General features: G+C 41.2%; 1 protein-coding gene across 1 annotated transcript in view; it reads right to left on the minus strand.

Moving 5' to 3' along the window:
- Positions 1-22,616, minus strand: part of LOC116055694 (ectonucleotide pyrophosphatase/phosphodiesterase family member 2-like) — a 57,841-nt gene that overhangs the window by 34,690 nt on the left and 535 nt on the right. The window contains exons 2-10 of the mRNA XM_031307682.2: positions 16,703-16,808; positions 15,170-15,319; positions 10,923-11,048; positions 8,899-8,959; positions 8,264-8,361; positions 4,676-4,755; positions 4,401-4,520; positions 3,278-3,333; positions 1,864-1,929 (exon numbers count right to left, since the gene is read on the minus strand). Coding sequence (XP_031163542.2) covers positions 1,864-1,929; positions 3,278-3,333; positions 4,401-4,520; positions 4,676-4,755; positions 8,264-8,361; positions 8,899-8,959; positions 10,923-11,048; positions 15,170-15,319; positions 16,703-16,808 — 863 coding nt within the window. The remainder of the gene's footprint in view (positions 1-1,863; positions 1,930-3,277; positions 3,334-4,400; positions 4,521-4,675; positions 4,756-8,263; positions 8,362-8,898; positions 8,960-10,922; positions 11,049-15,169; positions 15,320-16,702; positions 16,809-22,616) is intronic.

Here is a 22,616-nt window from a genome sequence, read left to right on the forward strand (position 1 = left end):
TTATTAAGTTCCTCTGGCCACAGTTTCTGTAACTCTTTCAGCTCCTACTTCAGGGCAGGGTCTTTTCCCTTTTCCACATAGTGGTGGTTAGATGGCTGTGTTATAATAACAAAAGGTCAGTTGCTATGGCCACTTGGCCAGTCTGAATGCAAATGGAAAAAACAGTTTTGGGGGAGAGTAGTTAGTAGAACTGTTTAGAAGTGGACTGTTCCTATAACTACGTTCCTGTAACTACTTGGTCGGAAAGAGGCTATTGACGATGGCTGCGTGCAATTTAGGATTTGTTGGCTCACTTTCTTGGCTTATTGGGACCCTAATTGGAACTGAGTCAACTATAGCCGTTTTCCGACCAAGTAGTTACAGGAATTTAGTTATAGGAAAAGTCCACTTCTAAGCAGATCTACTACACTAGTGGGGCTGCCGGGCTGTGCGTTTCTCAGCATGCAAACCCCCCCCCCCTCCCCCGCCCTACCCTATCCCCAGTCCCACGCCTTCGCCGCTAAATGTGCAACTGTACATTTATGTTATGTTATGTTATGTTATTTTGTGCAGCAGTGCAAATGTACTGTTTGCGTGCTTACGTGCTGAGGTGTTTTTTTCCTGTTCCCACACTGTTCTTATCTTTATGAGGATAGTTTGAGAGTTTTTTCCCTCTCCTCTCCTTCATGTCATGCTGTATCTGTCCCTGCTACGTTATGTTATGTATGTGATTATTATTATTATTCAGTAACTAATAAGCAAAATACCAGTGCAGCAGTGCAAATGTACTGTTTGCGTCCTTTAAATGTGCAACTGTACATTTATGTTTGTCCCTGCGAGAGTTGTGTTAAATGTTTTGGATATAAAGCGCTTTGAGCTGCACTCTGTGAATGAAAGGCGCTATACAAATAAAGCTTATTATTATTATTATTATTATTACTAACTACTCTCCCCCAAAAAGGTTTTTTCCATTTGCATTCGAACTGGCCAAGTGGCCATAGGGACTAAAGGAGGGGTAAGGGAGTGATGTAAACACGGCAACGGTCTATAGCAATAGACTGTACAAATACAAATACACCAAAAAACGTATGATGGACCGCGAGTTTTGTCAAGCCCGCACAGCACGCTTGTGGAGTTTAACTCTGAAAAGACAGTTAACCACAGGTTTCCATTAATCTCATGATGGACATGTGTTGTGATATTTAAACAAACAAACCGTCAACGGCAAAAAAAAGCCTCTTATTTACGAGACCTCCAGCATACGAGCGTGACTGTCCGAGCGACGAGCTAGCGGCCCCGGCAGGCGCCTGCTGGCTTTCGCATCACTTCATGGAGCTTCTCAACTCCGAAAACTTTGAAGCAAATTGTCAATTCGGCATCAATTTTCGCAAGACTGCCTATATTCAAAATCTAAACAGTTCATTTCTCGCCTAAAACATTGTCAGAAGTGAATTTAGTGATGAATAAGATGGCGAAAATTGTTAAAATTGCCCCGTTGTTGGTCTGTCTGTACCGGAAACCCGACCCTCGTTGACCTAGGTGCCTATGCTGAAAAGGGAAAAGACCCTGCCCTGAAGTAGGAGCTGAAAGAGTTACAGGAATTGCGGCCAGAAGAACTTAAAAATCCCCAAATTGGTCCAGTCGGAACAGGAGAAAAAAAGGATTCTAGGAATTTTATGTTCTAGGAACTGCAAAAAATCCCTCCGGTCGGAAAGCGGCTATTAATGTTATTAGTTCCACATGTGCTTTTTCAGCTACTGCAAGTCAAAGTGTGTGCCATGAAAAGGACTCCAGGTTTACAAGACCACAGTCAAGAAGATTTTTAATAAAACAAATCCTTAGTGACGTCCCGATTATAAAAAAATAAATAAAAATAAGACGTACCTTTCATCATCAGGCAGATGCAGCCAGCGCAGGATGGTCAAAATCCTCCTCTCCAGAGGAATCACCCTGGAAACAAAACATGATATTGAATGACGATTTAGAAAGTACAGTAGGCTTAGGGCTGCACAATTAATCACAATTTTATCGAAATCGCAATACGAACTAGCGCAACATCCAAATCGCAGGGGGGGCGCAATATTTGTTAAAGGCAAAATATGTGTCTAACCATTCTAAAATAAAGTACTGTGGTGCTGCAGAGATGTCCCGGCCTACAAATCCTATCCTACAGACTGAAGAAAAAAATCTTTGTTTGGTACAGATCCTCGCAAAAAAATCCCCACTTAAATCATTTTTTTTTTTCATTATATTTTTCAATGAAAATGAGAATAATGATACAAAAATGATCATTCCCTTCAATATCGTGAATCATATCGCAATATCAGCTAAAATAATCGCAATTATTATTATTATTTTCCTAATATCGTGCAGCCCTAAGTAGGATGCTAAAATAATACACACTTACTTTTATCACAGATTCTTCACAGTATATACTTGACACACTGCGTTTAAAAGACAAGTGTCAAACTCAAGGCCCGCGGGCCAAATCCGGCCCGCATATCAATTTAAGTTCACAATATATTTTGGCCCGCCTAGTTTTTGTCACTTTTTCCAAAGTTTTTGGGCACTTTCTTCTATGATGGCTAAGAACATTTTTGCTGACATAAAAGCAATAAACCCTACATGTCTGGCCCTTGGTGTGATTCTCATTTTCTAGTGTGGCCCTCTGGGAAATTGAGTTTGACACCCCTGGTTTAAAAGAACCACCTGTCCGTATAAACAAAAAAAAAAAAAAAAGTGGAGCTGATCTGTGTTTAACAATGTCTGAGTGCAACATGTCCTCGGACCAACACCTAATGTCAGATATATTCATTTAGAAAATCCAGTCTGATGTCTGTCTTTTACCACTTTGGCTTTAACATGTTTTTGCTCAGTGCCTCATCAAGCTGGTGTTCCAGTCCTCAATGGCCTCTGTTGTTGACGGAGTGTGTTTGGGGGGCTATTGTCCTGTGTCTCTGTGTGTTTGGGCCATTGTCAGTCAGTCAGTCGCCGGCCGTTGCCCTCGTGATTATTATGTCATGGATATGCAAATGTCTTCTGAAGCGAAAACAAATGTGTGTGTGCTGTGATTTAGGTGAAGTGAAGAGAAAAGCATCTTTAAATGATCAAAGGGTAACTTCAATATCATTTTTTCAACCTGGAGCCTATTTTCCCATGTTTTTGTGTCTAAGTGACTGATGGGAATTAAATTAAATTGGTCCAGTATTAAGCACCCATAGCCTCTTCGAGGTTTTGTAGGTTACCCGTGTTCAGTGTCTGAAGCTACTGAAAAATATTCCAGTACTAACTTAAGTACCAAGGCCAGAAGAAACTAGCTGCTTTCACTCCTTGTTTCTCTGCTGTGATCCAGATCTGTAAAACAGAAACGAGAGGAGGTTGTCAGAAATATAGTCTGGATAGTCTCCTAGGTTCAAGTTCTGTGTCTATTTGACCCATCTGCCACTCCACCCTTCCTCCTTATGCGGAATTTGGCACTCATACCTTACACCTTCCTTCCTGCTTTGCTCCCATCATAATTACTAGGGCCACTAGAGGGCACCGCCATTATAAAGTAAATATGAGTCGTAATTGCTGCTTGAATAAACAACTTATGTGGGTGCTTTTTCGCGGAGGATGGTCTCCATTCACCAAATGGTTAGTTAGGACAGTGGTGAAACCTGGCAACCCCGCAATTATTAGCACAGGAGTTTTGAGATGCTGCGTGTTGCAGCAGCTGTCCTCGTTCAAGATATAGCTCCAATTCACAGCTAACCTGATCCTGAAAGCGCTGTGCAGGCTGTTTTAAATGAGGTACTTTTGAAGCAGTTGGAATGCAATTTGTTAACTTTTGACACAGAGCTATGCTAGCAATTTCCCCTTGCTTCAAGGCTTTGTGCTAAGCTAGGCTAGAGATAGATGGAGAGATACTTTATTGATCCCCAAGGGGAAATTCAAGGCCCCAGTAGCTTAAAGACATCACACACAACATACACATACATCATAAACAGGATCATAAAATGACAAATCCACATGAATAATATGGACAATAAAAGATAAGATACTAAATAAAAAATCTACATGAATGTACTAAGGGATGTATAAGCATGAAAGGCTTGCAGGGACTGATCCTGTGATTCAGTATGTATGGTAAGGTGCTCTATGAGAGTGTGTGTGTCATAGTGGTGGTGCAACTAAGTCCAATAGTGCAAGGATAAAGTCTAGAGACCAGCATTAAATATGGACAATATAAGAGAATAAATGTGTCCTGTGTACTAAAAGACATCAAATGTGACACCAGTCTCTTCATCTGATTCAAGGAAAGATGTGACATACAAAGTTTCAGTAGTGTCGACACCTAACGTCACAGAGTACAGTGCCATGGTTTCTTTAGCCGGCCTGATTCCAGTCCGATCACAGGCTGCTATCTGGAGTTTACTCACAGGCTGCCCGCCCCACCAGCGGTGGTTCAGTTTCTCTCTGGTGCGCAGGCTGAAGGTGGCGTTGAACACTGGGTCGTGCATTGTGTTCCCCACAATCCCATGAGACTCTGGGTACAGACCCTGCAGAGAGATCACACGGAGCGATGTCATTACGGTTAACATATTAAATATCAGTCCTGCAGCAGCGTCACAACACAAAACAGGCTGTAGGACCTTTTAAGCGTGACGTATCGGTGTTTTGAAATTAGACGTAGATGGACATTAGAGTTACTTACCGTGGCTAGAGTGTATAAATTTGGGAAGGTCTTTGATGGGTAGACTGGACGCATGTAGGGTGCCGACGTGCCACACTCGCCTAAGAGGAAACAAATGTAAACTTTTCAGAAAACTTCATAAATACTTACAATTCATTGCAATTGTACTTTATTGTCCCCCTTGGGGAAACTTTTCTTGGACTCTGGCGCTGACAACTTTAGCTGCACTTACAATAACAATTAAGGATCAATAGATAGAAAAAAATCAAAACAGAGTCATTCAATAGAGAAAAATAACAACAACAAAACAAACCAAAAGTGCAATTCAGTGAGAGCCACAGCGACTATTTGGGGTCACCCCTACAAGACATACGTATGAATATAAATCATATCCAAGACACGTTTGGGAACCAGTGGAGTAGAGAATCAAAAGCTAGTGGCACACTCTGTCCAAGCTTGTCTTAGAAACATCTATGTTTTTTGCTGTATTTTGTGTACAATCAGTTATGCTAACTGATCATGTTGTGCTTTTATGATACGAGGGGTAAGTTTGTTCCCAGCACTGACTTTATCCAGTCAGTAAATCATGGTGGAGGCTCCGATGTCCCTCGTGTTTAAAGTCTCTTCAGGCGGCTCTCCTTCAAGGTTTCTGGCGTGTTGTGTTATGTCTTGTAGTTTGTTTGATTCCTCTTATCTCTTGTCCTTGGCAGAGGGAGCAGATGGGTGACGCAACAAGTAAAGCAGATTGGAGGGCCACTGATAAACACCACAGTATTCACGGAGCTGGGTGTTCATTAGATCAGTGAAGTCTACTCAGATTGTTGTTATCACAGTGTAACGATGATGAATTTTAATGAATTTGCAGGATTCCTTCTGTCATGTCACAGACCATTTCTTTGGGTAAAAAGCAGGGTGTTTTGATGTTTGGTCTCTTTTAGTAGCCTGACAAGCCAGACCCACATCAAGATGTTTGGTCTGGGAACTCACCATTGGCAGGGCTCAATCCGAGGGGCGGGATAAACGGTTGTCTTTCAAATTCCATCTGCACGCAATAGGATAGCGCTACAACCAATCAGAGCAACGCTAGTTGATAGATTAAACTTTTGCCGTATCCAGTCGGCAAAACTCTGAACACATCTTCCTTTTTTAAGAATGACTTCAGTGCCATTCTTTGTTCTTTTCTCAAAGAAAAGCTTAACTCCAAGTCTTCCAGAGTCGCGGCCAAAGCCAATTCCAAAGGCCGCTGTTCGCCAGCAGCAGCAGCTATCTTCTTTGTTTTCAAGTAGCAGGGAATTCACGCGGAACCGTCGCAACTCTGCCGTCATTATGTTAAGCCCGCCCACCGACTCTATACACGATGTGATTGGCCTGACTGGAGTTTGGTCTTTCCAGCTCGCAAGCCAACGGAGAGTTGCTAGACAACCCTGGCTGCAAATTACATTTGCTGCCGCTAGGGTGTGTCTAGATTTCGAGGCTACAGTCCTGCAGCAGTGGTGCATATCTGTTCTCGAGTTGTACATTTTGTTGTTGGGGAGGTTTGTTGCTTACTATTCTTTCCCTTTTTTTGCTAAGAACACGGGTTGATGAGGCGCTCTGCCTGAAAGTTATGCAGGCCATACAATAGCATCGGAAATCTCATCCTCCCATTTCCCAGGTAAATTATTTATTCTTTACATATGCTTTTGCACCAAGAGAGTTCCAGAGAGGCCTACAACTTGCGGATTTATTGGCCGACAGACAGCCCCTACCGTCTTGATGTTCCTTACAAAATCAAACGTGTTTGATATTATCGTTATAAGTTTTAAGTCTTGGTAGTGAAGTTAAATCACGTGAACGCTGTCAACAACCAATGGGTGCTCTCCCTCCAACACCAAATGGGAAGCAGCAAACGGCTAGAGCCGTTGTTGTTTATGGTTGCTCTGGCGCCGCGCTAAGCCAAACGCTAAAGAGGGAAAGTTGCCAATTTCCAACCCTTCTGAAGCGAGTCATCCAACAGGAGTGTTACTGGCAGATAAACGCGGAGCTCCGGGTACTGCAGCCATTCATCTGCATGTACGGCAGAACTGAAAATTGGCAAACTTTCCCTTAATATACCAGCTAACGCTAGCAGAAGCTAGCTAGCTTGGTTACATTTTTCAAAACGAATGTAGTTGTAGTCTTGACCTGCCAGCTCCCCAGTCTTTGCAAAAATCTTCTAGTCCGTGACTACAAACTATGACAGATTGTCTTTAGATGTGAAATGGTGACAGACTTTAATCTTTCCAGAGTCTTCTAGTGTACGGTAGGCATTAGTTGTCCACTGTGTTGAGTCCATGGTAAAGTGGACCGTACAACATGGACCAGAGCTTCTCTAACATTGACACAGTCACAAAGATCATGACTTCAACAATCTCTACAACTGCCTTTGGGAACTAGTAATTGTTGCGGCTGTAAGCAGTCCAACAAAGTGCTGCCACGAGGGACTAAACACTGAGAGATGCATAAACACACTGTGACGTGCTCGGGATTGTATTGCAATGATTTACTCCGTCAATACGGACGTTTGGACAGTGGCTGTCAGCGTCTGAAGCGACAAAAAAGCGCCCTTCAGCGTGTTTGTAGAATGTACCGGGGAGAGCAGCAGCTACACGGGGTTTAGCGGGTAGTATGTAAGGGGGAAATTCCGCACAGGGAGGTTGGTCGGGGTGGGGGATGGGTCAAACACAGGACTTTCACCCAGGGTTCGTGTCCCAAGTCACGGAAGGCGCTTTCTTCTTTAACCGGCCCGTTATCCCCGCGTGTGACGGAAGCGTAAGCCCACCCATGACCTTTTCCTAAACCCAACCGTCCCGTTCTTCCCACGAGTCACGGAAACGTAAGTCCACCCACAACCTTTTCCTTACCTTAGTCCTGACCTAGCGCATTTAGTTAAAGCGCGTTATATGACGCTAAAGGAGACTTTTAGCGTCAATAAGAACGACAAAGGCACCTGACCAGGAAGCGTAAGCCCACCCACGACCTTTTCGTAAACCCAACCGTCCCATTATTCCCGCAAGTCACGGAAACGTAAGCCCATCCACGACCTTTTCCTAAACTCAACCGTCCCGTTCTTCCCGCGAGTCACGGAAACGTAAGTCCACCCACGACATTTTCCTTAACCTAACTGTGTGAAAAGGGACACCAATAGTCCCAACCAAGCGCATTTAGATAAAGCGCGTTATATTACGCTAAAGGAGACTTTTAGCGTCAATAAGAACGACAAAGGCACCTGACCAAGCGCCTGTATTTTACGAGATGGGAGCGAGAATCTGTTGACACGTAAAATACAACTAGCACTGCAGTTACCAAATGTAAAGTTACTTTGTGAGTCGAAATAAGTGCGTTAGTGCGACGGTCAGCAGAAAGTGTTCGCTCCCAGGCTCACCCCCCCTCTCTGTCAAAGCCCAAAAAACCCAGGTGAACAGGTGAAGCAAACAAATATGTTATCACTTTCGCTCAAAACGCGATGAAAACGCCCACCACCTACAATAGAAGTGCACAACACAATAATCAGCAAACAACATAAATGAGACCACAAACAACATACAATATGCGGCTCCTATTGTAATAGAAAAAGTAAAGCAGACGTACTGAGTTTATGTATGTTGGGGGTGACAGAGTTGCCTTTCTTCAGGTAGGAGGCTCTGAACCCGTCGACAGACAGCATGATGAGGGGAGGACGGATGAAGCTGAGCACAACAAGGACGCAAAGACAGAATTCACAAGTGGCAGTTGTGTCATATTAAAATGTAATAAAGAGAAAAAGTTCAGTGATTGTCTCAGGATCCAGAAATGAATTCACTTTAAAGAGACTGGTATAGGTCCCTTAAAACCTTGAAAATGGTCACTACGAATGGATGGATACCGCATAGTATCGTATTATTTTCCGTGGCAACACTGTATCGATACACAGACGCCAAGTATCCATCTATTATTATACGTATACGTGTTGGTCAGTTTGTCTGCTTGACAATCCCATTTTGCAGCAATTAAATTGAATTGAGATGAACAAACAGAGAAATGTATCTCTTTAGAAAAAAAATGAAATGTGATTTGATCCTGTTCATTTATTCAGAGCATCTGTAAACCTATAACATGCATAACAAAATATATCACTATAAAGGAAAGGGAAAAAGCCAAAAAGCATAATATGAGCACTTTAAGGTAATCAGATAAACTTGCTGGCTGTGTTTAATTGCTGAGTTTGACGTCAGTTTCAGACTCACCCTGCGGGACATTCGGGGCTCTTGATCTCCTCGCAGCCTCCGTGCACCCATGAAGTCTCACCTTCACGTGGAAACAACAACAGAGAGTGATTACCTACCTTCATGCACGTTCATTTATTAATTTCTTACAAAATGCTATATCTAACTATAAATCGAGAAATCTCTGTGAGTGTGTGTGTGTGTGTGTGTGTGTGTGTCTGTGTCCGGCATGCACAGTACAGCAGCAGGGGTGAGTACTTTAAATCAATACTTGAGTAAAAGTATCTTACCAGAAAATGACTTTGGTAGAAGTTCAAGTCACCTTTTGGAATATTACTTAAGTAAACGTCTTAAAAAATCTGATATTAAATGTACTTAATTATTAGAAGTAAAAGTTGTTATTGTGGCTTCCTTATAGTGAAGCTGCAAGCAGCGATACAGGAGGCCAAGCAATCAGCACGTTCATAACGTTCATAACGTTCCCATGGCAACAGCGGAAACTGGCTGCTCTTGTGTGAAGTAAGCGCAACATTTTTCAACTTTCTGCTAAGATATATGTGACTTTTTTTGCAACGAAAATGCGGGGATTATGAAATCATGCAATCCCCGCATATTTTGCGCGGAAATCGGCAATTTATCCAGCGAAAGTGCGGCATAATCGCGTTTTTCTGGAGGGACTGCTCATTCACTCCCTCACTATTCCCTATATAGTGTTTATTAAATAGTGAACTACATAGGGAACGACCAAAGGAGATTTCGAACATTCAGCCCAGCATCATTTAAACAAACCGAAACAAAAACACTTCTAATACGTCCCTGAAACAAACCGAGCACATATGAGGATAATGAAAGGTTGTGTGTATGTTGCATGTTACATTTTCGCTTTTCAGAAACGAAAGCCCGCTCCATTTTTCCTTTTCAGTTCACGCGGGTGCTTCTGATTCTGCAAAATGTAGGGTACATCGTAGTGGACTATATAGTGAATGAAATTAACCGAGGACGATTCGAACACCACTACAAAATGGCGAACGCACTATGTAGAGCACTATTTCTGTGATAGGGAACGGTTTCCAACAGAGATTTAGTTTCAACCAAACACAAAAAAACCTCGGAGTGTCTTTCGCGATGTGTTCATTGCGCCAGTTAATATCACGATAGTCTCACTAGTCCACATAGCATTCGGGGATGTAAATGGGAGGAAACGTGCTCTGGTGTCATGGTCTTTGTTTAACCCTTGTGTTGTCCTTGGGTGAAATTTAACCCGTTTAAAAAACAATTACATCAGAAATATGGGTTTCTTTTAACCTAATTGATCCAAAAATAACACGCATGCACGTTGTATGGTATGGAACCCATACAACATTCTTTGCGGGTAAAATTTAATGATTACTTCCATTGAATTTGGGGTGTTTTATTCAATTTTATAGCACAGTTTCAAAACAGTATCCTGACTAAACTTTGACATAACCAGTCTGTGATTCACTCAACATCCTCTGATCTTAACTATTAGTCAAAATAATTCATAATTTGTGCTTTTTTAAACTAAAAAATGAGGTATAATTATATATAAATTGGGTTTATTGACCATGACTTTTAAAAAAAAGCATTTTAAAAAGTGACAAAAACATTTAAAAAGGTAAGAAGAAAAAGGCCTAGAAAAAAGAGACAAAAAAAATGATGGGAAACGTTCATGGTCGACGGGAAGACAACACAAGGGTTAAACCAATCAGAATCGTCATGGGCGGTGCTGAACTCCGCACAGAGCCGCTGCAAAATAGTAGTGCGAGAGAAAACTCTGGATTTACCCTGCAGAGATCTGAGGAGGAGTTAACCATAGTCCTCAGAAATCCACCAGAGTTTAGAACGCCAACACAAAGGAAGCGGAAGGAAACGGAAAACACACGCATCCGGCGGAATTTCCCGCAGCACCGGAGCAAATCCCGGGAAGTGGAACGCGAAGGACATACACTGATATCACGATGGCGACAAAAACACAACATATTGTGCAGCCCTACTGGGCTCGTAGAGACAAATGGGGAGAGTACCCTTGCAGAGTGACATATAGTTGGAGCAGCAGTCTCCTCTCTCCAGGCAGTCCGCCGAGCAGTGGCAGGCGTGGCTGTCATTCCTCTCCTCCCCACAGCGATCCTGCGTGCACTCAAAACCTCCCGCTGGGACACAGGAAGGAGGAAAAAGTTCAACACATTTCACATCATCGCCGTCACGAGGCTAGAAAAACATATGACAAACGTCACGGATGCATACATTGAACTGTGAGTTAAATCTCAGGCACCTAAACGTCTGTAACAATTCTCCAATTACAAAAAAAAAAGGAGCTCATGATTGTTGAATTCATTTGGAGAGATTTTGGGGGTTTGGAGAACGCCCCACTGTTGTTTGCTTAATGCTTTCAAGATGAGACTGCGGTTGTACTCTCTTCACCCGGGCCAAGGTCTAAATCAGCATCAGATGAAAATTGCCATTTTGGCAAACTCCAGGACAGTTGCCCTTTGTTCACGTTATAATCAGCTACAGCAGAAAGCACTTATCATGTTGTGTTAACGGAGCCTTTCTGAGTACTGGAGCTACGGCTGTGTAGCATTCCAAACAAACGCAGTAGTGAAATGTCTCACACTACTGCTACTTAACTGTTACCGGGAGAAGAAGCAACATTAAATGTGTGAAGCTGTTCAAATATGTGCAAATAAACCTGTTGCACTGGGTGACATGTTCCTTTCTTACCATGAAAACACACACACACACACTGTCATTTATTTTGACTCAATCCCACACACGCCGTCCTGCTGCCACAAATACTCGACTACACTAGAAAGAATTCCGATCTAGTGTAGGAACCAATGGGCTTTGAGTCCCACAGAAAGGGGTAGGGGAGTCAGAAAGTATCGAGAGACGGACTAACACGTTGTTGGTTTTGATCTTTTCATGGACTTTGTTGACAATACGAAAAATATAGGATAATACCAGCCTTATTATCTTTGAAGATACAAATAAGTACAACATACATTGAATCACTTGTTTCTTGGCCAAAGGGTCTAGGCCCGCTTGCATAAACTACAGTACTAGGGCTGGGACAATATGCTTTTGTCCCGATTTGATTCGTTCACGATACACGGGTGCCGATTCCATTTGTATTGCATTCATTGCAATTCTAGAAGCATTGCCATTCGGTAGCATTGAGTGCTGCGATTTTATTACCCTTCTTTAACAAATACAAAAGTTGAATAACACACTTCTAGAGACAATATATCATAAGACATTTATAAAAACTAAGAAGAATTCACATCACATGTCAGTCAGTCAGTCAGTCTGACATTTATTTCATTCGAAAAATAGAAAGAAGAACATAACACGTGTTTTCTGCATTTTCTGCTTTTGGTCAGAAAACGTAGTCGTCGTCGGTGGTACAGTATAAACAGAAAATATTTAGGTGAATCTTTGGTACAAAAATAAATAAAAAAACATTTTAAAATTCATCGCAAAAATAATTACGATACATACCTAAATAGATTTTTTTCCCCCACCCCAAATGCATCCTAGGGTCTTTTTGTGAATGTACCCGAGTCAAACTTTCGTTTAAAAGCATATTTAGGACGGAAGTGTCACTTTTAAGATTTACCGTATTCTCGTTTTTTGGTTAAATGGCCTTTTGAATGGGATGCTAGGGGCACTTTTATGCTAGCCTCAAAATAGCTATTTTTAAAACACTAAGAAGGCTCGACACCACATGAGACTTTGCTCCAAGTATCACCAGGGGCTCTACACCTTAACCAAAGCATTGAGAACATTGTTTATGTACACAGAGTTTACTAAAAAGAAAGGTTTTGAGCAACTCACGTTAGCAGTTGTTGTTTACGCTATCCGCCATTTTCCCAGTCAAAAATAGGCAATCTCCAAATGCGAATGAACGGACTCCATAGGAGGAAATGTCATTCTTATATGAGGCTCCTTTTTCAACTACAAGGTCAATATTGTTTTTCACTAATGACAAAACAACAAATTATCCGTGCATTTATATGGAACTAAGCTTTAGGAGCTTTCCATCTTTAGTCTCCTCCCTCGACTATTTTTGACTGGCTCGATAGACGGCGACCGGAAGAACAACTGCTAACGTGAGTTGTTCAAAACCTTTCTTTTTAGTAAACTCTGTGTACACAAACAATGTTGTCAATGCTTTGGTTAAGGTGTAGAGACCCTTGTGATACTTGGAGCAAAGTCTCATGTTGTGTCGAGCCTTCTTAGTGTTTTAAAAATAGCTATTTTGAGGCTAGCATAAAAGTGCCCCTAGCATCCCATTCAAAAGGCCATTTGACCGAAAAACGAGAATACGGTCAATCTTAAAAGTGGCGATTCCATCCTAAATATGCTTTTAAACGAAAGTTTGACTCGGGTACATTCACAAAAAGACCCTAGGTTGCATTTTGGCGAGAGATACGCTTTAAGTTTCAAACTTAAGTTTAAAATATTTCCCTAAGCTAGAGGGTACATTTAGGAGCGTTGCAAAAAGCCTCTTAGGTTGTCTCCTAAAATGTCTAATTTTGCGGACGATTTGGATATTGCACTAGTCCATATTGCGGTTTCGATTAAATTGTGATTAATTGTGCAGCCCTAGTTTAGACTAAGGTTTTTACAGTAATGACTGCAATAGTACAGCATATCAGTTACCTTGGTTACTAAGGCTTTACTCACAGCTTTACGTGACAGCATTATCGTCAGTGTTAGCTAGGGTTGGGCGATTATATCGGTAAAATTACAGTAGGGATGCTAATGATTAACCCTTTAACCGTTAACCGACAATAATAATTTTGACCAATAGCTTTCCAGTCGAAAAAAAAGTGTTATTAAAAGTCCTTGCAATCTATTTTTGTGAATATGTCCTTAAATTGTGTATTTATTGCCTACTTTTGAGAAGGTGGGGTGTTGGGAACAATGCAAGATGTCTCTAATGGTTAATGTGTTTCTGTAATGCTCTGGATACCATTAATAAAAAAATTAAAAAAAAGAAAGGAAAAAAAAAAAAGAAATAAAACTTTATATAAAAAATGAAAAAATAAAAAATAAAAAATAAAAATAAAAGTCCTTGCAGAGACCGCCAACGTAAAATTGGCTAAACAATCTATTTCTTAACTCTAGCTAGTTAACTTGCTAGGGCAAACTTTGCACTAGCACGTAGCATTTTAAGTTGCTTTTTTGTCCTGCTTAAGCTAGCAGTTGTTTGCGGATGCTGAGCGCGGAAAGTACATCCGAGCGTCCTGGATGCGTGAACTGGGACTCTTCCCATTTGTCAGTTAACGGTTAAGATCGGTTAACAAATTCAGCTATCAGTCAGAAAGAAAAGAAAAAAAATCTCAATTAGCACCCCTAATCGTCGTTTGTTTTGTTTTTTGGGCGATTTGTCTCATTTTATGTTTGCTAATTTAACGGTCTGCCTCTGAAGAATGAATGAGAGCAGCTGCTACAAACAGCTTGTAGACCCCATGTTGAAGATCTCTGATTTATTGCCAGGCAACTAAGTTGCTAGTGATTTGGTGCGGTGTGCTCATTACGAAAAAAAAAACCCAGAAAGCATTCGTAGCAGGACAGTCAATACCCCCCCCCCCCTCCACACAAATGCATATTCAACCCATAATGTTGAAGGTACACTGTGTAGTGTTTTAAGTATTTTATTAGCTAAAATCAATGTCTTCATTCATAAATATGTCCTCATTGGTGTAAAATGACCTCTGCCAATGATCTGACTTATCCTCGTAAGCAAAGAATTTCTTATCTGTATCTATATTAGACGGGCAAGTCCAAGGAGGCTTCCATGTCTTTTCGCCATTTTGAAAAATTATAATCGCTGAGCCTAGCCTACCTGTCTAGCTAATCCACAACGCGTTTTCGTTCAGAGCCAGCGTCACGTGACTGAAACCAGCTGAAACAGAGAAGGAGATCAGCGAGAGGCGCTTGTCACTGCCCCGACAAATTTGAAAGCCTGCACTGCAGTTTAGTTCATAATGGAGGATCGTACTTATGCCGAGCCACAGGAGAAGGAATCCTCGTCGCCAAAAAATGCGAAAAAGCACTATTGGAAGACATGTTGTCATAGCTTTTTGGTACATAACGGCTATCGTACTACACGCAACACGCATTTGAAAAAGCATTTGAAAACTATTCGTTTGAATGCAAAATAGGCCTACAGTTTCACCGCTAGATGGGAGAAATCTACACAGTGTACCAGTGTACCTTTTAAAGAAGGTAAACCCAGAAGAAGTGATTGTAACATCAGACTGACCTGTTTTCAGACAGTGATCGTCGAAATCAAAGCAGCAGCTGTAGTAGGTTTTACACAGATTGTCACATCTGCATCCCGGAGGTTTGGCCTCCTCCAGCTCAAAGCACCGGCCCTTGCAGGAGCCCGCTGAGCTGACCCACTCTGAGACGACTGGGGGGGAGGAGAGTTAGACACAACTGCTGCAAACATACTGTATTCATCTGCAAAATACAAATCTGGTTTTCTTTTCTTAAGATGCCTATACTTTCACCTTATATAGACCTTTTTCATGGCAGACATGTTGACATGTCACAGTAGGAAAAGCACAGGTGTATTCAAAACCATTAATGATGGCTGCATTCCACTTAGGAGAGGCCCTGGTATTGCGCACGCTGACTCACTGAAATAGCTTACTGGGACACTTGATGGAATTGAGCCATTGTGAAAGTTATCAATTTCAGCGGTGCTTTTCCTACTATGACAAGTCAAAAATGTCTGCTGTGAAAAAAGGTCCGTTTGAAAAGAAACATGTTTACAGCTTTAAAGAACCGTGTACGTGCAGTACACAAAGCATTCGTGCAGGTTAAAGGCTGCTAACTACAAACAGCACATATTGCAAATAACTACAAGCTGTTTTTCAGAACTCTGCAGGCAGACTTTGGTTTCAATTCACTTTAATGCACAATGAAACAAATGGAGCCGAATAATAGTCGTTCTGTTCTGTCAAGTTTTCATTTTAGTCACACATGAGGGGACTGTTTTGTAAACTCATTAGTAGGCCTATCTGAACTATTTTTCCCACATCCATGTTTGCCTTTTGTTCGTCTCCTTGGAACATAAGTCATGCAATGGTTTTCTGCAGCATACTATTCATTCTGAGATGTCAGAGCATCAAAATGCCCCCCCCCCCATCTTGCAAGTATAGTGCTACAACATGATAAAATTATACATTTTACTGTGATGGTTTTAAATCTCTGTAAGTTATGAATTTTACGCAATGAAACCAATGGCTGCCTGGAACTTACTTTTGTAAATGATCTGCAATAATGTTAAGTATTCTCAAAACTACCAGTTTGATGATTTCAAGCATGTATAACTAGCTTTATTTGACTACATTTTATGAGGAATTGTTTCGATTTAGAGCTGGGCAATATATCAATATTATATCGATATCGTGATATAAGACTAGATATTTTCTTAGATTTTGGATATCGTAATCTGGCATAACTGTTGTCTTCCCCTTGGTTATAAAGGCTGCATTACAGTAAAGTGATGTCATTTTCTGAACTTACCAAACTTACTAGCTGTTCTATTATTTGCCTCTAACCACTTAGTCATTATATCCACATTACTGATGATTATGTATCTCAAATCTCATCGTGAAGACATTTTGTTAAAGCACCATTGTCAAGCCTACAATATCATCCCAATATCAACATTGAGCTATTTGGTGAAGAATATCGTGATATCTGAACTTTTCTCCATATCGCCCAGCCCTATTTCGAATGTATGAAAGCGGATATGTCCTGTGTCGAACATGGAGGCTGTTCTCACCTTTAGTGTGAGGTGGTGGGTTGTCTCCTCCCTCTCCGGGTCTACTGGCTTGGAAAACATAAGCTCTGCTGACATCAGTACCCCACAGACAGAACGCAACCACTACCTGCAGAAAAACCACAGACCATGCTTTACAACAACGTACATTCAATATTTTTTTCATGGACTCCAATAAGCAAATTCAAAGGGTCAAAGCAGCTCAGCAGCAACTCTGGGACTTGCTTAATGCCACTTAAGGCTGTTTTACAGTCGCCGCAGCCGAGCTGGCGTGCGTGAATGTGACGTCAAAATGACGTAGATCTCGCTTGCGTGCCACGATTTTCAGGGCGTGACAGAAACTCTATTTTTTTTCAGCAGCGCGCAACAAAGCGTAAACAGGAAGCATGAACGAGCTCCTGGGTGCGAAATTACGAATCCTACTATGGCCACGCCAAGACACGCCCTTCAGTCACTACTATTGGCCAGGCGTCCATGCTTACGCAAGGTAACGTAACCCCATTTGTTCAGGTCCTATCCCCTGACCAATCCGCTATCCTAACCTTAACCACTCGAGGTGAAATGCCTAACCCCAACCAATCGAACTGCTTTGTAGGGCGGGTCTTGGCGTGGCCATAGTAGGATTCGTAATTGGCGCTCCTGGCCAAGCGGATGCTAGGACTCTCAGAGTGACTCCAAGTCTCTCTTGTAAACTTACTGGGTTAAGATGAGTTATTCTATGGTGAATTCATGTTTATTTGAACAGGGACAGATGCTACGACATAGACATTTGTGCAACAAAAGTTTTTTTTTTCTTTCTTTTTTTTTTCAGCAGCCCAAATCAGCCCAAGAGTGCATCAGCCCTTCTGGCATTTGCCAGAACTGCCAGATTGCTAGTCCGTCTATGGACACATCCATCTGTACCCCCCCATGTTCCAGTCCTCCAAACTATATGCTCTGGTGTTGTGGCTAAATGCTGTTGTGACGAAATGCTGTCACGTTGTGGGATTTGCTGTCACGTTGTTGGATTTGCTGTCACGTTGTTGGATTTGCTGTCGTGTTGTAGGATTTGGCTGCTGGTTGTGGGATTTGCTACTGGTTGTGGGATTTGCTGCTGGTTGTGGGATTTGCTGTCGCGGTGTGGGATTTGCTGTCGCGGTGTGGGATTTGCTGTCGCGGTGTGGGATTTGCTGTCACGTTGTGGGATTTGCTGTCACGTTGTGGGATTTGCTGTCGCGGTGTGGGATTTGCTGTCGCGGTGTGGCATTTGCTTACCCTGGAAATCCAGAGTTCTCGCGAGAGCACAGTTTGAATTTGCTCAGCGAGTCACTCTGGCATTCAGTAATGATGCTCATTAACTATGCCCTTGTAGCCGAGCAGGTTTGCACTTCACGGCCAGCGTACCGCTCCCTTTGGTGAAAGTCCTGTGTTTGTTATGCGCAAGGGTACAAACCTTTGGGTTCAACATTGGGGGGGAGTTGAGCTCTCCTCCTATCTAGCGAAAATGTCTGATTCAACATTACGTGGGAGAAATTATAACCGGGGTGTCTGGTGGTCGTCCCACAAGAAATATTGAGCATCAAACACTTCATTTCCTGCATTCTGGGGAATTTGTGCCTTTTCTGCATGCATTATGCACATCTTAACAAATATTTGCTTGCCACAGGATTTAAACTCTTTCACTTCATCCCCCCGGCAGTTTTGATTATTGTAACCCCCCTCATAAATTACGCACTCATATGTTTCGTCACCATATTACTATACGGCCCCTATTACGTCATATTACTACGGCCACTAGAGGGAGCTGCCACTATAAACTTCAAAATATAGGTCGTATTTTCCTGCTCGAACAAACGACATCTGGGAGCGTTTTTTCGGGTTGATCTCTCCTGTTCACATCTCACCAAAGGGGTCGGAGGTCAATGGGCAGCCAGGAATGGAAACCCTAGAAAAGTTGAGTGTTGTGTGATTCCACTGCTTATAGCTCAGAGAGAAGAGCCCACTTCAGATAAAGGTTCACACAATGTGCTGCACAGAGCGGATGAAGATGTTCACAGCAGCTTCAGTGGACTTGGATCATGTTAAACTGCTCTACAGAGCCAAATCACAAGTGCTTAAAGGACAAATCTGGAGCAAAATGAACATTAGGGGTTAATAACACGTGTACAGAGTCGACTGTTCTCTGGGATATGTTTTTCATACTAATCAAACGTGACCAGTTTTAGCGCAAACCGCTAATTAGCTTATAACGCTAGTTGTCGGCAGTCTTGTATAAAGTACTTGAAAGCAATACTTGAGTTAAAGTACAAGTATCTTACCAAAAAATGACTTTGGTAGAAGTTAAAGTCACCTTTTAGAATATTTTTATTTACTGTACTTGAGTATCAAAAGAAATTTTCTGACATTAAATGTACTTAACTATTAGAAGTAAAAGTAAAAGTAAAGAAAAACTTATAATGAACTTTATTGTGGCTTCCTTATAGCAAAGCATAATATTCAGGGTTTCCACACCTTCTTAAACATCAAATTCAAAGTCTGACATCAACAAAGAGAAAAACAGAAACAGAATTTTAAGTTTTTGTTCACTCCAACGTACGAAAACATTTCTTGTAAGTAACGAGTAACAAAGACGCTGAGGGGAAATGTAGTGGAGTAAAAGTATACATTTTATTTAGGAAAAGTAGCGGAGTAAAAGTGAAAGTTTTCAATAATATAAATAACGACGTAAAGTACAGATACGTGAAAATTCTACTTAAGTACAGTAACTAAGTATTTGTACTTTGTTACATTACAACACTGGTCGTAACTGGTCGCACGGGTAAAGTAAAAAGAAATCGCTATTTCTACACCACTAACAAGGCTCAAAATAGCACCACACTTCCACGGTAGCATAATGAGGGTCCCTACATGTAAACCGCTTCGGTTTGAGAACTTTCTTGAGAACTGTACTAAGTGTACAGACAGTTTATTACAAAGATAGTTTATAAAGACAGTACCGTTCACGTAAACATGCAGGCGCCATCTTGGGAAAACAGTCACGACCAGTCGAACGACGAACACCGTGCTTGAGCTATGTTACTGGTTACACGGCGTTCGTGTAACCAATAGAACGGTCGACTCGGTACACATGTGTTATTAACCCCTAGGTTCATTTTGCGCCAGATTTGTCCTTTAACTGTGAAATAAACATATTTGGCAGCTTTTTGCCAGAGAATGCTCCTGTTTGGAATTAAAGACATGCACTTGGTCGGTGACTCGTCATAGCTGGGGGCGTGGCCTGTGGCGGAGTCGCCGTTGGGGAAAACAATCCTTTCCCCGTGACCGAATAACATAGCGTTAACCCAGTATGGGCTACTCAAAAGCACTTTCACCGCTTGACAGAGCAAGATACATAAAAAAAAAAAAAAAAAAAAAACTCCTGTATTGGGTTGGATTGTCCGTACATTATATGTGACTGGACAAACGACCCAACGGAACGGCCAGAGGTGTCGTTTCCCCGACATTTTTTGTTAACGTTAGCTACCTGATTGAGTGTCCAGGTAAGAGACAGCTAACGTTTAACCGTTAGCTAATTTTAGATGATTCAAACTGACTGTATTATCAGTAACGTTATCCCAGGGTCTGTTGTTATCCCATGTTCATTAAAACTATATTAAAGACAAGTATGTCTAAGGATGTTAAATTAATAAATTACATGTTAACTGTTCCAGTTTGGACTGTAGCAGCGACGTTAGTGGAATTAACACCGGCTCCGTCTGTCTATTCGGCAGTATATAAAACTTACGATCGGGATTTTTGAACTTATTAGAGGCGCAGAACACCACACAGCAACTTTTCGGCATTGTACCAAGCAAAAGCCGTAAATATGACAAAGATTAAAGATTAACTGCTAACAAGGTCTACGCTCATTAATTAGAATGGTTTGTTTTCCCCCATGGCATAAACGGAAATGACGTTTTAGTGGGCGTTCCCAGTAATGCCGGCCAAGTCTATAACGAGGAGAAGAAACTGGGCTCACAAAGTGAAAATAATAACGTTTTGGATTCCAGTGTTTTCCCCAGGTTTGTGAAAGAGTTAGATGCACATATCTTTTTGGGGGGGGGATGTTATTTTGGGCTTGTGAGATGCACTGTATGAAAAAACTCCGTAGAAAAACGGATAATGTCCTGGCAGAAAATAACCAGTACCTTTTCCGCTAAGTTTACGGACATTTCTGTTAACCCAAAAACAGAAAATTCTGTTGATTTACAGTCTATCCTCTGTATCTTTTAACGGACATTTCTGTTAATCCAAAAAAAAATGAAAACACGGAAAAACACCTGTGAAACATCATTATAGAAAATTCCTTCATATTAACACAGTATCTTAGCCCGTATTTCTACGGACTTTTTTAACAGTGTGGCTATAGGGTGGCTGTGTTTGAAAAGGGTTCGCCAGATTGGATGTCTACACGGGTAAATGGGAAAAGTACCTGAGCTTTCTGGAGGGTCCCCTAAGAAGCTTTGTGCTGAGGAGAGACGTGTATGACGGGCTTATGGGGTTGTCATTTAAACGTATGTTTATTTGGTTTACAGTTTATTGTCAATTTCTATCATTATTTTGTTGTATAGTCTTCAATTTTGTAGTTACTGTGTCCTCTTTTCTTGATTTTTGTCTGGGTGGGTGGTGATGACGAGGGTCAATTGTATGTTTTGCGTGTTGTATTAAAAAATGAATACAAATTGTTAATCACAAAAAAGAAAATGTTGTTTTTCAATGAAATAAAATGTATTTTCGCATCATTTCGGACCAATGTCATCATCACCATATCTGTGTCTACAACAGACATAATAAATGTCATGTGTGTTAATATTTTGTGAAGGAACAAATAGTCAACCCTACAATATCGCCGCAATATCGACATCAAGATATTTGGTCAGGAATATTGTGATATTTGATTTTCTCCATTTTGCACAGTTCTACATACCGGAGCCTCAAGGTGTCCAATCTCAGGTGTCTTCCAAATAATTTTACAGTTATTTATGACGATGATGATGAAGATGATGATCAAACATCCAACTTGACAGGTGGACACGAGGACAGTACACAGTGTAACCATACCACTTTTTGCTTACCTTTACCTCCGCCAGGTAAACAAACCTGTATGTCACTGTTGACAGTGTGCAGTTCCTGGCAATCCACCATCATAGTATGGCTGGGCGATATGGAGAAATGACTAGCCCTTGAGTTGTCTTCACATAGACCTTGTCTGTCCGGGTCAAAATTAAATAAACTTTTTTTTTAATGACGTTTTTTGTTTTTAAGTTTTTGTCGCTTTTTTAGCTACTTTCTTTTAATCCATGGTCAATAAACCTAATTTATATGACATATTACCTACTTTTTGAGTTAAAAAAAACAACAGAAATTATGAATTATTTTTGACTCATAGTTAAGATCAGAGGGTATATGTCAAATTTGAGTCAGGATAAAACCGTTTAAATATATATATTTTTTTTTCAAATGCGATAAAATTGAAAAAAACACCCAACATGAAATGAAAGCAACCATTAATTTGATCTGCGAATAATGTTGAACAACGTACATCTATGCATCCATGTTATTTTGGATCAATAGGTGAAAAGAAACCCTTTATGTTTCTGATATAAAAATAATATATATTTGAAAAAACTTTGAAAATGGGTCAAATGATTGACCCGAGGACAACACAAGGGTTAAGTGAGTAAAGGCAAATAACAGAACAGTTAAAACAGCCTGGTAAGTTCACTTCACTGTAATGCAGCCTTTAAAAAGCAGGAAAAGACAACACTTGTGTCACATCGCGATAGATAGAGCCAAAGATTAAAGACGATATTTTGCCTCGTACATCGATGATATATCAATATATTGCCCAGCCCACCATCATCGTCACTATCATCATCATCATCATCATCATCATCAT

Source organism: Sander lucioperca, chromosome 16 (genome assembly GCF_008315115.2).
Source record: "Sander lucioperca isolate FBNREF2018 chromosome 16, SLUC_FBN_1.2, whole genome shotgun sequence".
NCBI lineage: Eukaryota > Metazoa > Chordata > Actinopteri > Perciformes > Percidae > Sander > Sander lucioperca.